At 37.3% G+C, this 17095-nt stretch overlaps 1 protein-coding gene across 1 annotated transcript in view; it reads right to left on the bottom strand.

The window, feature by feature from the left end:
- adgrb2 (adhesion G protein-coupled receptor B2) overlaps positions 1-17095 on the bottom strand; it is a 136695-nt gene that overhangs the window by 64014 nt on the left and 55586 nt on the right. The window contains exons 5-14 of the mRNA XM_068332855.1: positions 15897-16061; positions 15450-15614; positions 13185-13286; positions 10955-11061; positions 9909-10103; positions 9407-9475; positions 9052-9160; positions 8596-8742; positions 4949-5036; positions 3951-4053 (exon numbers count right to left, since the gene is read on the bottom strand). Of these exons, the coding sequence (XP_068188956.1) occupies positions 3951-4053; positions 4949-5036; positions 8596-8742; positions 9052-9160; positions 9407-9475; positions 9909-10103; positions 10955-11061; positions 13185-13286; positions 15450-15614; positions 15897-16061 (1250 nt within the window). The remainder of the gene's footprint in view (positions 1-3950; positions 4054-4948; positions 5037-8595; positions 8743-9051; positions 9161-9406; positions 9476-9908; positions 10104-10954; positions 11062-13184; positions 13287-15449; positions 15615-15896; positions 16062-17095) is intronic.

Here is a 17095-nt window from a genome sequence, read left to right as displayed (position 1 = left end):
GCTACTACTGCAAAAATAGACAAGGTGTGTGTGTGTGTGTGTGTGTGTGTGTGTGTGTGTGTGTGTGTGTGTGTGTGTGTGTGTGTGTGTGTGTGTGTGTGTGTGTGTGTGTGTGATGACTTAAGAGAGTTAGAATCAAAGAAAAAACAATTTTGAAGACAATAATGTGTCAAGTTGTATAAAGGTCATAAACATCCAGGCGATGAAGTATTGGAATTCTTTACATGAGATTGACCACAGTGGAAAATATTTAAGGAAAATAAATTGTCAAATTAAAATTAGGGATGCAGGAAAAGTAAAGTACCTATGGGCAAAAAAAACTATAAGGGAATACCAAACTTCAAAACCCCCATTAAGTGTGTCACATATTTTACCTTTTATCTCTAATCTTGTGTTTTTAATGAAAATAGTAAATGTATGTCAGCAAACAGGGTCTGCATACTGGCATGTTACAATCAGCTGACTCTTAATGCATTGACTTGCTGGGTCCACATTTTTGAGGTTCAAAAGGCAGGTGAATCACGTGGTAATCAATGCTCAGTCAAGCAAGTTGGCACAGACGACTCACTATGACTCAATCAGACAATCAATCACAACATCAATATTTTAAAAGATACACTGCAACTTTGTCAACTTATTGACGTCTATCTTCAGCCACCTCTCCATTACTTATTTTTCAAGAACCCCCTATGCCAAAGATTATGTTTATGCATTTATTATTAAATCAAATGCATTTAAAATATTAAATCTTTTAAAATAAAGCAAAACTTTGTTTACAAGATAAAACCAAACGCTATACTTTCTAGGTCCTTTAGAAGAAAGAATCATAACAATAGCGGTACAGTTAATGTCTATGCATCTCAGTGGGCTAATGCAGAGGAAAACAGAGCCCTCTTTTTTTCCAGTCAGTTGGTCTTTCCAGTGTCCTTTATAGAGCGCTTTGCCTTTGAGCTCCCCCCTATGGTAAAGGGTATTATAACAGTAAATTCACACCCACCCTGTTACGTCCATAAAATTGTAGTCATAACAGCCTTTGGAGAAAATTTGAAAAAAAAAATTCAATGAAGAAGAGGTAGTCATTAAAAATGAACTTTCAAAAATTAAAAACAGCAAAAGAGTGATCCAAATTCATGTTATTACTATTAATTTCTATAAAGACATCCTGGAATCTTGGCGATGGTGGATGCAAAAGGCTGGGCTGACACAACATTAATAATCACAACATCAGACAAGTTGGCACAGATTGATGGATAACACTGTTTTATTATGTCTAACACTCAGACCAAGACTAGATGTCCCTGGGCGTACATTAGTGTGGCAGTTTATTTTAGCATTCAACTATCAATCAGCAGGCATCATACTTGACTTCACGGGAGTGACATCCGTGTACTTCCACTATGTCTACTTCCACTTCAGCTCTGATATGTTACATAATGACAGTGCCTAGTTGATAAATGCCTCTCAAAGAGAACAACGTGTGTCTGACAGTAATGTCTATCTCAACAGCTGTCTTCTTTGTCGTTCAAAGAAAAGGCAGTTTTTTAGAGGGGTTCCCACCATGTATGTTGTGCCATGCTTCAACTAATTTCATGACATGTATTTTGTCAGAGAACAAATTTACATTAATTCAGTTGGATACTTCACATAATACATAATAAGTTTGAAAATGAAATGGAACAAACTGGTTGGGAATACATTTCCTGAAACTCTCATGATGTTTGAATAGCAGAGATGCATTTTTTTTTTTAAATTAGGAATATTGGGAGACCCCCAACACCCTCTTTGAGAGAAAAACAAGAGTCACAACCCTGCATTAGCTTGATTTCTCTAACCCAGACAAGTTTGCACACTTTCAGCATCTGAAGACCAGGGGAAGTCAATGTCCTCTAGTTTAACTTCCTCTTCTTCTCTGGTTTCAAAAGTTCAGCTTGAGTTTCTACCCAAAGTATTTTTGAAAGACAAAAGCTACTACTTTCAGGATATAATACTTTCACTTCTACACTGATGATATTCTGTAGTAGTGCAGCCTTTAGCTAGAATAGCTTATCCCTTCTTCTGCACCATTGCTTTGTTACATTTTGAAACAAAAACTGAAATATTGCTTTGGTAGGATTGAGTTAATATTTTAGGGCACATGTGTCAAACTCAAGGCCCTGGGGCAAAATGTGGTCCGTGGCCTGGGAGAACGAACTGTAAACGGTCAGAGTGTTGAAAAATAAATAGGTCAAAAGTGTGCTTTGACCACAACTACATTTCTCACAACGCAGTAATTAAGCCTATTGTGGGAAATGGGTTTTGAACAAAGTTAATGTCCTAACTTGTGTTTAATGTTAATTTTCTTTATTCGCTTGTATAGTTTTGATCCTTGATTGATAGAGTCCTGTGGGGTTCATAACAGGACAAATATGACACAGCAACAAGCGAACGTATTTAACAGATATTTAACATTAACATTTTTTTGATATATCTTACATTTTTAAGTTACATCTGACCCTTTCAGGACGGCCATTATGCTGATCTGGCCCTCGGTAAAAATGAGCTTGACACCCTTGTTTTAGGGAAGTACACATATTTGCTTTATCGCCTAGGGTTACAAGCTCAATATCGCTAATGTCTTTTCATTAAGAATGTACAGCAAGGACCCATATCGCTGAAAGCATATTTCACAAGATGTTAACATGAATTTAAACAAAGTATTTTTGATCAAATATAAAGTATTTTCATTTTACTTTAAGATCTTGTTAATGTCCAGAAATGTATTTCACATAATGTGTATGGTTACTTGTGGCTATGACTAACAACATTAGCACAATTCAAAACAATATTATGCTAGTCACTTGTAAGTTCTCTGCCTTATCATCTTTTTATATGGCAGACATTATTGCTCTTTTTCTGAAAAGTACCAGTAATTTTATTTGCCATTTAATCATAAAATAGCCTGACAACATACTGGTCAAAGTTATGTACATGCACATGTGTCCTCAACGGTGTTCTAGTCCTGTGCTGCACACAACAAGGAAAATAGCCTTTTCTAGCTGGAGGTTCCAATTAGTAGCCCACAGCAGCATGCTTAGATCATTATAAAGTCATTGTGTGCTAGACGTGGGCAACAAAAGCATGCCTGCTTGCCTGAAGTGTTAAAAAAAAAAGGGATAATGGGCCGATAAAGGAAATGCCATGATTAAGTAATGAAACAGTATTTTAAAACATGGCAATGGAGTGTCGAGGGATGGAGAATGAGTTGTCAGGTCCCAGTTGACACAGCCAGAGACTGATTCCAGTGTGTGTGTAAATTTGTTTGCATTGTCTCTAGAGAGTCATTCAATATTAAACATTATTTTCAAGACTTTGTCCACCTTTACACAGCAGAATGGCAAATGAGATCCCATTTTATTGAGGTCATGGAGAGTGCCTCTCATTAAACTTGCACTTAGTCCTTTCCACTGAAGACACCCTACAAGTCGCTTATAAAAATACTCTACTGTAACATAAACTCAATAGGTACCAGGAGATATAGTGATATAAGGAAGTCAAAAAGGTCTGCATTTATTCAGGCTATTCAGGAGTATTGTGGCACTTTATAGCATGCAGCACTTTCTCTTTCATCTAAACTCTGGAAAAATGGGTCAGCTGGGAGAAATCAAATCCTTAAAAAATATATGTATATGTATTTTCCTAGGCAAAGTTTGCTCTGTATACAAGTAAATAATAAAAAATAAAAACCCTTGAATTGAAAAATATCTCATGCAGAATATGTTTTCTCATAAAGTGTTAAGTAGTTATAATATCAAATAAAAAGTAAGTAGGAAAGTTCACAATTGAAGATAAAGGAGAAATGTTCATTAATCCACAACAGGCTGCTGTAGAAATGACGAACTTTTTTAATGAAATTGTGAAGCATTTCAGCTCTGATGTTGCAAGAAAATTGAGATTTCATTTTTCATACTTACATTAATGAGGGGTGACAGCTCCACCACCACCATGGGCTCACTGGGTTGTGGTTCTGGTCGCACTGTCACTGTCATAATCTTTGAGTTAATCACTGCAGGGGGCCTGAGGTGAGACAAAAAATACACGTATTATGTTAAGCTTTTTTATTTTTTAACTATTTATCACACAACCAAATTTGGTCCAAATTTAAAAACTTAATAAACAGGTGTATGTGATGGCACATAAAGTACAGCCAATATCTTGTCAGATTTTTCAAGATTTATTTTGAAATTAAAAAAAAAAAAGTAAATGAGTACAAATACACGTAGAAACCTAATTAGTAGGGAGGAATCTAAAGAACAGTAGTCCTATTAGAATTCAGCTGAGCTACAGGGAAAAATGATTTTTAACAAATTCAGCTTTTCCACAACTAAGACCACTGACCTAAATAAAAGTGCCCAGGGCCAGGACAAACATCTTATCAAAGTGGCCTTTTGACAACCTTCTGATTTCTCCTTACTTCAGATTTTGCAAGTCCTGTGAAAGTTTCAGAACCCATTAAGCCCACACCAATTATAAGCCAACTGTACTATTCCAAAAATAGACTGACGATGCAGGGAGAGAGCAAAAAAAATCATCTTTTTTTTGGTTTTTTGTTTATTGCTTTGTTGGTTTGTTTGTTGTAGAGGTTGGAGGTGGGTCCAACATATTTGTTTGATAATTAGGTACTGTATACACAAGGAGAGAAGGAAAGCAAGGCAGATGCTATAAGAGAGAAGACAGATGGAAAATTGTACATTGGAATCAGATAGAGGGAACTCAACAAAGAAGAAAGAGCCAAAAAAAGAAAGGTAGTCAGAAAAACTGAAAAAAATGGGAAATTAAAAATTGCTGAGAAAGTATTAGATAAGATATTAGATAAAACCAAGTACACTAAGAATCAAAAGGTGAAAATATAGCTCGAAATGCTTGCATAATTATGATATATTAGAAAATTGATAAAATGAGAATTACTCACTTTGGTGCTGGTAAGATGATACCCAATGTCCTGTATAAGATGGATCCAATGACATAGTGCAATGTTGATTCCGAGTCGGTCTCTGTTTCTGTAACACAATTTTGCAACTGATCAGCTCAAGCAACAGCACCATCTGTCATTTACCATGCTTGGTGGTTGTTATCCTGCACAGTGGAAAGGCAAAATATAAACAATCAAAATAAATTGTAAATAATCATTATAATTATGATTACAAATCAATAAATAATCTTGTATAAAATAAATGTGTTACAAAACATAATTGTAATAGGTACAAGCGAGTGGTTTTATGTTTAGATTGGGTGGAAACAGTATGTTTTGGCATTTAACTCATTGGTTTTGCAGGTAACTCTTGTAGGATATATGTCTTGTGTATCCTACAAGATATACAAGACATACAAGATGTAGGATATACAAGACAAACATCCTATGACTTGTATATCATGTATGAAACCACTTTGATATTCCTTCCTTTTCATGTTTGTCTGTTGTTGTCAGTCTACAATCACCTTTTCAGCACTTCATCCATTTCATGGTTCTTTTTCACAATCTTTTCTACAACTCTCCTCTGTTCTTTATTCAAAAAGAGCAGAGGGTCCCAAGGAAATGCACTGTCCCACTGTCCCTCTGTAAATGTCACTTTGTCTCAAATGAGAGAGATGCAAATAAGCATAAAGGAAAAGTAGGGGGAAAATGTATGTAGATAAATACCATTCCTTATCTTGACCTTTTTAGGAAGAGAAATAGAGAAATGATGGAGAAGCATCAGTGGGGGGGGGGGGGGGGGGGTGACTCATTCAAAATACGTCTGCACAGTGCAGAAGAGGTAATACTCAGAGAAAGAGATAACTTTGCATGACAGGCAAGGTGAAAGAGTCAAAAAGATCTTGACAATGCAGTAGGAAAAAAAGTAATTTTGAGACAGTAAGACAGTAAAAAAAAAGTGGATCAAAGTCGGCAGCATGAGAAAGCTTGTGACTGTGATGGATCCTAATTGGACAGTGTCTGCAAAGGTATGCAAATAAGAAAGTCAGCGTACTGTGGGTAAACGGTAAATCAGTGTATGAGGGGGTGGTGCTCAACAGCTCAAGGATGATTAATACTAGAAAAGCACTCAATCACAAAACTCTAATTTCCCATTAACAGAGTTCTCGTCACTCCCCACTTGCTGAGCATCTAAATAGTCCGTAGTCAGCTGCAATCCAACAAAATGGCAAACCACCAGTCACAAGCTGTGAACTTTAATGACTCATTTGCCAGGGAAAGATACAAAGGGAGTTGGAGTGAAGCAATAATTTATGGCTTTAATTAAAGACTATAATAGTCAAAACTTAGTATTTTCATTTGTTCCTTGTTTGTTTTGTTTTCACAACTTTCATGTACAGTACAGAATATTTAAAAAAAAAAATTGAGCAGTGTAGAACACTAATAGTTTTGCACAATTGAACCAACCGACCAGTAATTGTGTTTAATTAAATATCTCTTTCGTCCCACTTTTGTTTCGTTGCTTTCAGGAAAATGCCTGACAAAATTAATTGTTACAATCCCATTGGAAATTACACCTATTGGTTTCTTTTATTGGAGGATTTGCATATCATTTAAGCATAGGAAGACAGAATGTCTATGTACAGACATGAGAGATGTCAGAATCTTCTCCTATCAAATGGCCTAGCTCCTAAAACATTGGCAGGAAAGGATGCCCCATTTTTTTAGAGAAAATGTCAGCAACCTCACATTGTCAAATTTTCAGCTTAAATCTTTTAAACACCGTGGCTCACTGGCGTTGCACCCGGAGTTTGCCCTGACTCATGCCCAAAGACGGCTGGGATAGGCTCCAGCTTCCTGTGACCCACTATGGCGGATAAAGCAGTTCCGAAAGATGTATGAATGGATCTTTTAAACAAAGTGTACTCATGGGGTTTGTGGTCTTGCTTGAGAAACACTTCAAATTCAATGGTGTTGAACCACATAAATGCCACATATAATGTTTGGATTTTTATGTGTGTGTTTGCCTCTAAGGTGGATTGAGAGCCAGCATGTGTGTTTGTGACAGGAAGAGAGACACAGCGGAAGGAATGCCAGTTTGGGCCTATGCTCAGTGAAGAGATTCATTAACCAATCAATTGGGCCAGTGTGTGCACCACTACGTACGCACATGTATACACAAAGGTACCAGTTGACCTTTATAAGCATGTTTAAGCTGTCCAAGAGAGGTCGAAGAGAGGCTTTCATTATAGGGTAAATGAACCAATCAGACTGATAGCAATCAACACTTTAACTTAAGTGCTTACAAAAGGAAGAGACAGAGTTTACATGGGTGACGAGCACCGATGATGTCCTTAAACAGGCAACCTGAATGAATAAGTACATTGGAACAACTGCAATACTTCAGCATTAAACAAAGACTTGCTTTTTTTTTTTTTTTTTACAGTTGCAGCCTAGCAGTCATTATTTGAAATATGTGAATATTCCGTTCCATAAAATACAGAAAAAACAACTTGAACATAAACAACTCAAGGGGAAGTATAAAATGTTCTGATAAGTAAAAGGTGGATGTTTAGGTGGTAGGCAGGTTGTAATCAACATTTTGCAATGTGGTTAATGAAGTCAAAGGAAGAGTGTGTGATTTGCACTGCCCTGAGGTGAGCATGCTGGATGTCTTGAATAGCAATCAAAGAGATTTTATTACATCAATGCGCGTCAGAGGTCAGAAATGGCTCTGCTCTATTGGCCTGTAGCGTCTCAAATCTTTAATTTGGGAAGGGGCTGCCAGACAGGAATTCTGCTGGTTGAATACAATCCTGTTTCTACTTAAATCACATTGTTTCCCCTTTACACCGTCCATGTGCCTTATTTGTCTCAACCCCTACATGTGTCTCCAAGTGTGGATTTGTTCAGTTACTTTGCTTGGTTCTTGGCTTTACTTAAAGCACCTGAAGGAAAGGTCACAATAGTTAAGATATTATATACAGAAAGCTTCAAGGGTCCCTTTACAGTGCCAATCAGTCTGAGCATTATGTCCTTGAAAACCTTGTATTTACTTTCCTTTATTCACATCTGCATTTGTGCATGGATCTAGAAAGTCTTGGTCAGTTCGTGGTCGGATATTAACTGTTTACAAAAGCCGCTACATCTTCTTATATTGCATTTAAAACTAAGAGTATCAAGGTTGTCACAAGTCTTGGCACTTTGCTTGTACAGTGGTATACTTGCTACATAATCGACCCCCCCCCCACCCACAGTGTAACAAGTTTGACTCTTTTTGTGCACATTATATTACATGAATACAATAATAATAATAATAATAATAATAATAATAATAATAATAATAATAATGATAATAATAATAATATTTGGGGTACAGTCCTGAATCACCAAAAGGCCTGTAGCCATGCAGATAGGTAGAGGGGCAGGCAGCTCCCTCATGGGGCACCACAATGAACAACTTGTAAGGGAAAGGGCCCTTCAGCCGTGCTCATGAGGTGAGCTGGCACCTCTCACTACCAGTTCACACTGCAAACATTTTGGTCCACGCGGTTCTTGAACCGGCTACCTCTGGTCCCCAGCCCAAGGACTAGCGGACTCAGCTACTGCCGCACCAAAATAAAAGAGTTAAGACCAAGTCGTACCATCAGTGGGGTTGGTGAAGACCTCTTTTGGGATGTAGAGCTTGTCCTCTGCTGTTCTGGCCCAGTCCTTCATCCCTCTCCGGCCCTTCATTGGGAAGTTGATATCGCTGGACACTGCTGATACCGGTTCTCGCTGAATGGTTATCACTAGACACACAAGACATGCCAAAAAATGTTGAAATTCAACTGAGTGCAAATGGAAGCAGGGGTTAATCCTATGCATTTAAGAAACTAGATTATTTGGGAAGAGATAATTCAAAATAGAAAAAGTAACTGGGAATTGTTTTGATAAACCAACAAATTTTGGCAAAGTTGGTCTGATGATATGAATAGATATTGAAATACGTACATGAGTTCTTTGGAAGGGCTAAAATATCTATTATTATATCTTTATTGCATCATTAAAAAAATTGATTTGTCATATCTGCTCACAAGACATTATTGCATTACACTCACTGAGATTGTTGGTAACCACTAGAAAACTCTGGAAAGGTTTCTGGGCTTCTCCAATGAGATGAATGAAATCTTCTAATATCTTCATTAGCAAAGCAGCCCCAGGAGCGACCTGTGGATGGAGCGATGGGAAATGATCTTCAACAATTGTATTTATCATTCTTAAACTCAAAAGCATCAAGGTGAGTCATAAAAAAATTCACTAATACACACACACACACACACACACACAGAGTCACTTAGTAGACAATATGTACCAGTGAAGACAGTGATCATAAATTCATTTGTGGCATGACCATGAAAATAGTATTACACTAAACATACAGTAAAATGCATAAACATGTATTCAAAGTTTTACCTGGTGAGCGTCCTCCCATTTCTCTACATTTTCCATGTCCAACATGTGGCTGACTATCTGGAAGAATTTCTAAATGAAAAATAAGAATTCAGCTGTTAATACATGAGGTTTGCCAAATCACATTGTCTATTTCCCCTTCTATGTAGCAGGAATGCAGAACCAACAATTACCACCTTAGCAGAAGCTCGGTTTATTTCTCTTTAAGTTTCATACAGTATTCACAGGTTCATAGGCATTATGTAAAACATAAAATAACGTCTGACAAATGTCTGACTGAGACATGAACACTTTGCTCTTTTACAGACAGTAAAAGAAGAAAAACTCCGCCAAAAATCCCCTTTGAGGCCGCTGCAACAGTTCATTTTCATGCACACCCCATACAGAGGGAAGCTGAGCTTCTACATGAATTAAACTTACAGGCATTGCAAGTCTGTGAGAGTGTGTCTGTGACCACATGTTTTGTACAGAGTGAGACTTTAGGAGGCTTCAAAAGAAGGCTTACCTGCACGTTGTCGGAAGCTGGGATGTAGGTTGCTCTTTTGAAGGTGTCCGTCACATTTCGCAGAATCTCCGTGGAAAAGAGAAGGTCGCCACTGTAGTAGCTCCTCCTCTGCAAGAGTTCCAGGAGATTTCTTACGATCTGAGACATGCCCTCCCCAGCCAGGGTCCTCTGACCCTTCGCGAGATGCTCTCGTAACTAATGTGTTTAAAGAAACAGAAGTTGAGAAAAGTGAATGGTAGCACTTTACATACATGACCGTCATGACTTACTTTAGTACATGCATCTTCATACAAACTATGAGCTACAAGTTATGTTTCACAGAAATGTTAATGAATGTGAGTTCAGGGGGGTTTCACTACTGGAGCATACAGTATATGGCAGCATTTTATTCCTCGTGCTTAAAATAAGACTATCAACAGGCAGAAATTGGATGTCATTACTTTTGAGACTAATATACAAAGAGCAAGAGTGTGTCCATGCACAAACTAAAGGGAAGCAGAGTGAGGGAAAGAGCTTGGAAGTACAGAAGATAACAACATCCCAAGAAAATTAATTAGTGACTACTGGTAATAATAAAAGGTTGGAACATAAGCTAACAGAACAATCAGCTTTGTCAAGCATACTCCCTAACCCTCGGATCTTTCAGTCATCATCGAGGAGATGGAGAAGGTTGAAGTTCATAGAGCAGGGAAGCAATCTCTGATTAACACATTCATTAGCTAAGTTCATTAATTGATAAGTGCAAGAGCAAAGCTCTGGAAAAGCTAATTAGAGGTGCTAGCAAGCCCCGGGTAATGACACATCTGCAGTTGTAAACTTAAAAGAACTAACTTGAAAAGAAGCATATTGTGAGAGAAAAGGAGGAAAGCAAGAAAGTGATTAACTTGAAGAATAAACAGAGCCCTCTCATATAAATTCACATGACTGAGAAAGACAAGTTGGTTTCTGCTGGAGAACCATGCTACAACTGAGAGTTCAAGAGATTATCAAATGATCAAAACTAGCAAGTGTTTCAAAGTGTGTGAGTTCTGTGTAAAGGAACTTACAGATACATGTAAATATCTATACTCAATTGAGATGCATCTAGCGAAGCTCGGAGGACCCCAGAAAGCAACTCCATTATTATCCAGCATACAACGACGACTAGCAGATCCTAGAAGAGGAGACACAGAGGGACAAACTAAATCAGTTCTGATTTAGATTTAGTTTAAATTGAGAGATGCACAAGATTAAAACAGACAACATCATCAATATGTTTCATCTGAAAAATGAACAAAAATTGATTCTTTGGCACTGGAACAGTCATGTTGTGGTGAACAGCTTTTTAGGCTGAGGCCAAGAAGGTGAAACAGAATTTGATTGAAACGTCTTCCCAACCTCATGTCTCTCACTTGTCATCGAAACAACCATATTTCTTCATATTTGAAGTTCGCAACCACTGCTGAGAAAATCGGTGATGTTCCTGCTCAGTGGGAGAAATCCTGTTTACACCACTATCACATTTGCAGGAATCAGACACAAATCAATTTTAGGATTGCTTAATAAGAGACCGCAACCCGTGACAGTGGAAGAAGCAGGTACGGAAAATGAATTAAAAAATAAGAGGCTATAATCAGGATTAGGAAGATCTGACAGATTAGATCGGATGTGGTTTATGCATTTCAAACTATTCTGACAGAAACACATCCTTCTTATATAAAAAATGTTGGTATAGTTTTCATTTACTGTGAAAAAAACAAAAACAAGATAAGACACATACAAATATTAAAAATATACATGAAAAAAGAGTCACCTTGAATTCTAAAATCAACTATTAATATGATAAGGACAGAAAATACAAGCTTCCTCGAAGAGTTTAAATAGCTGTATATTACTGGAAACAACAGCATGGAAATATCTTACCGGGATAGAGTTCATCAAGATCTCAGGGAGATCATCTTTTAGAACTTTGAAGGACTACAGAAAATGTACCAGTTTCTACTGGTCTAATGTTCAGTGACCAGGTTCCGTTAACTAATTTAACTTGGAAACTAAAGAATACTAGAATTTTATATGTCTTGTAACTTACATGACCTGAGCAATGACTTGACTTACATCAGGGACTTGACCTGATTTCTTTTATTTACACCACAGTGATTAGAGAGCTGCTAAAGACTTGAATGTTAATATGTTAAGACATGGTTGTGATTTGCATATGTGCAACGTACTCTGCAATGATTTGCCTTCAATGCAATCTTCTTTAAGCTGTAAGGTTTTTCCTGGCAGTGGATTTATGTAGGCTGTTTTAATGTCACAGCCAACACCATAGTTTGAAAGTTGTAGAGACATGTTTGTACCAAAGGAACTCTAAGGCACATCTGCTCGGCTTAAATTCTGAGTGAAATAGTGCAAAAAAAAAGACTACTTTCTGTTGTTGTTGCTGCTTACAGCAGCTAAAAGAAAAAAGGGTCTGGCAGCCAGCTGAAAACCTGGAGTTATGATAAACATTACTGTGATAATGAATTCTTAAGTGAAGTTTGGTTTTCATGCACCACATTTTTTGGTGTACTGATTAATGGTACATTCTACTTAAAACAAGGACTGGAAATTCCGTAAATATTTTGAATATCAAAATTTAGAATAAACCACAGTAATAGTGGTTTTATACAGTATATATGAAGCTAACAACTTGAACAATACCAAACTAACCATGCCTCACGTTCATTGAGACCTTAGCTTCCAGGTGTGAATATTTAACTATAGTGCAGTTGTGACTAAAGAAAGTTAAAGCCTATTTATTCCTGAAAATGCATCTTTGAACTCAAGACTCATAAAATAAGCACAGTGTGTCTTGAGAATTATTTAAAAAAAAAAAAAAAACAACTTGTTAAAACATATTTATTATGAAATTACAAAAAAAAACAAACAATTAATGGAAAGAAACTTCTTTTTTTTACATTGTGTTGCTTTCTTTCAATTTACGAGTGTATCTTCAATGTTCGATGGATTTCCATAAATTGCTAACAATTTCTAATTTGATCTTACATGTTTATTCTTAATTAAATATGACTTTCAGTAGAACCTTACTCTCACTTTAAGTGGTACACTAAGAAATATTTTTATTTCTGCATTTTATACCTATTAACCCAATAGATTTTTCAATAATTATTTAATATATAACCCAATAATTTCATTATACTGAAAGGTCCAGGCTAAGCAGAAATACATTTTCCCTCTCTAGCTGTGACATATTCAGAAAGTTAGCATAAATAAGTGTAGATTTATCATACAACTGACCAGTGGCATTAGTTGGACACTTGCTGTAGACAGTTTCTCCTGCTGAGGCTCTCTTCCATGATGTAGAGAGAAGGTGCTCGTCTTTACATATCTCATGAGGAGCTGTAAAAGTAGGTGAGAAATACACAGAAGAAGTGAAATGAAATGCAGTCTAGCAGGAAAATATAGAAAAAAAAAGAATCACAGATGCAGACACATTCATAGCCAGAGCAGAAAAGCGCAGAAAACAAGACACAAATCAATGTTCTCCTGAAAAAGCTTGCAATCTTATTCCCTTGTGCACTGCTTAGTGTGCTCTATCAGTGTCACTGCCTTAGTGCGCCATCTCATTCCCTCTTCATCTTATTCCCACTCTTAATTCATCTCCCCCCCTTCTCTTTCATTACCCTGATGAAAAAATGGGCGAGATACAGTATAAAGATATTCCAAAGGGACGTACGAGTGCAGAGGCAATGCAGAAAGATGAAGAAGGCTGGAGAATGAGAAGAGACCAAGAGGAAGAAAGGGAGAAAATATGATATGATGCTCTCCTGCAATGCCAACAGACAAGATCCTTGTCTTACCCTAAAGCAGTGCTTCTCAATTATTTTGTGTAGCCCCCCCTCACCCCCCCCCAGTAAGAAGAAAATACTTAGCGCCCCCCCACTCTCTGCCGCGACTATAAATAATATCAATTGTCTATAAAATTGTTAAGTACACATCTGCATAACATTGTATCCTTATTAATATTAAAAACAAAAAAGGAAAAAAAAGAAATATAGTTCAATTCATATGAAAGAATAATTTTATTAACATTATTTTTTAGCCTATAACAGAAACGTTTTAAGTTCATCAATTTGCCTGAAATTAAAAAAACAAAACAAAACCTTGTTCAAACTAAAAAAATTTGACCAACTTATTGCCCCATTTCGTACTGAAAAATAAAATTAAATAAAATCAATCAATAAATAAAAAAAATCAAATTCAGTTCAGCAACATGAACTGAGCAGCACAATATATAAAACACCTTAACCTACAAAACAAAAATGAATAAAACAATTTGTGATGACTTTTTTTTTTAAATCAAAATGAGGAAGTCAGGATTAATGGCTACAATGAGCATGTGTAGTCAGTGCACAGGTTTTTGGGTTTGAATCCAACAACTGGACTCTCAGCTCCTGCTCAACGTTCCAGCTCCTCTGCTATGGTGGGGCTCTTTGCACTGAGCAGATTGGCATGCCACCTTATGGTATATGATGCTAACAGAGCTCACTGGTTTCCTGAAGTAGAATTCACAAAGCGGGATGATTTCAGTCAATATTCGGCACATTTTCACTGAAAAAACTCCAGCGGCTTCTCAGCGTGATTGGGGTGTAATGTCTTAAAGTTCCGCCTTCATTTATTGAGCTTTATGCTGTCCGCAACCAGCACTTTTAGACACAGTAACGTCACCAGTCTCTTCTTTTCTCTCACTGTACTCACAGTGACACCCACTAGCCCATCCCTAGACGCTTCTTCATAGTACCTTGAGCTAATACTCCCTATGCACACCTGACAATGAGAGCACCACTGCCAACTATTGTAGTGGATATGCAATTACAATTTGTTCTTGTACTGCAAAAAAAGCATGTTCCCCAGCATGACACGTGCACCCCCTGGCATCGCACCGCTTCCCTAGGGGGGCACGCCCCACTATTTGAGAAACGCTGCCCTAAAGAGACGTAAAAACTGCTTAGAAATAAAGGGGTCAGAATGAGCACTACACTTTATAGTATTTCAATTGTTCCCTGTCAGAGCTGAATGAAAGCACATACTAGTGAATTTCGACTTGCACAGAAAAAGCTCTTGTACATTTCCATGCAGACACGCTGCTGAATCTAGAGGTATGCTTATAAAATCTGACTATTTCCCTCAGTGGTTGACACTGACATTGAACTTTACGAAGAGGTGCGAACAGGCAGAAAGAAGACAAAGACTGCGAGAAAAAACAGAAAGCATAAAGGACAGATCTGTGAAATCAATGAATGAATGCCTGCATTTTTTAAATTTCAATTGACTGTGGACACACACACACACACACACACACACCAACACACACAAACACACACACACACACACACACACACACACACACACACACACACACACACACACACACACACACACACACACACACACACACACAGTCCGACAGACACAAATAGTTCAAGCATGCAAAAACTCAGAAAAACAGTGAAATATCATGTACAAAACACATATACAGCCATTTTTCCCAGAGCCACTGACCAGGACATTTCTTCTCATTACAAGACCGAACCTCCTCTCCAGAACCTTCGCAGGGGTAGCCCTGAGCTCCAGTACCCTCACACATCCTGAAGCGACGCTGCCAACCTGAGTCACATGTCTTGGTGCAGAGATTCCAGTGGTTCCAGCTGCCCCAGTTACCTCCACCTGCAGCAGGAACAAGGCAAATCCAGCAACGAGTAAAAAATACTTGTTTTTATTTCAGTACCCAAGTTCATACAGTTATCCAAGTACATTAAATTCCTGTTATATTGCGATGGTTAAAACAGTTTTGTAGGCCAAAATGGATCCCAACACAAAAATTACTGGCATGTGAAACACAAAGAAACTGTATAGATGCTAACAAACAATACCTCTCCCATGTTGCCTTTTCAGAGCATTTCATAAAAAGTATTAATTACACTAAAATACACTTGCTTATTCACGTACCACTGCAAGATGGGTTGGTGCATTCTCTCCTCTCCTGATGGGGCCCCTGGCATTCAGCCCAGCCATGCACTGACGGACTGCAGCGCCTCTGCCTCTCTTGGGTCCCTGTGTTACAAGTTGTACTGCATGTGGACCATGGCCCCCACACCAACCACTGACCCTCCACTGGAGAGATGGGAGTAAATATAAGGTTGAGAGAAGGACATTAATAAAGGTGAGGCAAAAAAGACATGGACCAAAGGGAGACAGGATAAATTGATACAGTTGTTTGAAAGACAGATAAAAAATAAATAAATAAGGGAAAATGTGAAAAAACAACAACATCGCAGATAAACAGAATTAGGAGTGTGAACAAACACATTACAATGAGATGTTTGCTTCATAAAGAGTAATAAAACACATTATGCAATTTACAGTTCTATATGCATTTTAAAAATGAGCAATTCATTTCACAACTTGTTAACAAGTTCACACAGAGTGCAGTCTCTTGAATTTTGATTCAATTATTAGAAAGGCTCAACACTTCAACTCTCGACTGGTGCTTATACAGAAATAGAAAAATCAAAAGAGAAACAATTTCAGAAAAAAGATATATTACCTGTATGACAATGCTTGAATAACAAGTAGCTGAACCAAACCTGATGACATGAATTATGACAGAAGGGAGCACAGCTCTTCAAATGTCAAAAATAAATCGACAGAAAACAAACAAAAATAAATAAATAAATAAATAAAAGATCCAAAAACAGACTAATCATTTTGTAGACTGTTTCATCAAGTTTTTGTTACCAGCTTCACTTATATTTCTAAAAATACTTAAAATAACTATCAAACCCCTGTAGACAAAAAAACTGATAAACAAATGCACAAATTCAATCTAGACATCATTGAAACATGCTAACAAAAGCACAACTGTATCCAAAATGGTCAATGAAAGACTGATAATGTACATCTTTTTCTAGGCCAGTGTGCAATGTTGTAACATATACAGTGTTACAACATTTGTCTTAAGGGGGTGGCATCAGTTGTCCAATTATTGTTAGGTTTATATAACAATGAACCACACTGAATATTGTGTGTCTGCTCCATCTTTTACTTTCACATAAACATACATTTTCGGGTAATAAGAGTTAAGCAGTGTTGGAAAAATAAATTGTTTTTTGCCTCCAGTAGAAAGAAAAACTGATGTGAACCTGAGC

Source organism: Antennarius striatus, chromosome 14 (assembly GCF_040054535.1).
Source record: "Antennarius striatus isolate MH-2024 chromosome 14, ASM4005453v1, whole genome shotgun sequence".
In the NCBI taxonomy this organism is placed as follows: domain Eukaryota; kingdom Metazoa; phylum Chordata; class Actinopteri; order Lophiiformes; family Antennariidae; genus Antennarius; species Antennarius striatus.
The sequence above is the reverse complement of the archived record's forward strand: the minus strand, read 5'-3'. Positions and strand labels throughout refer to the sequence as shown.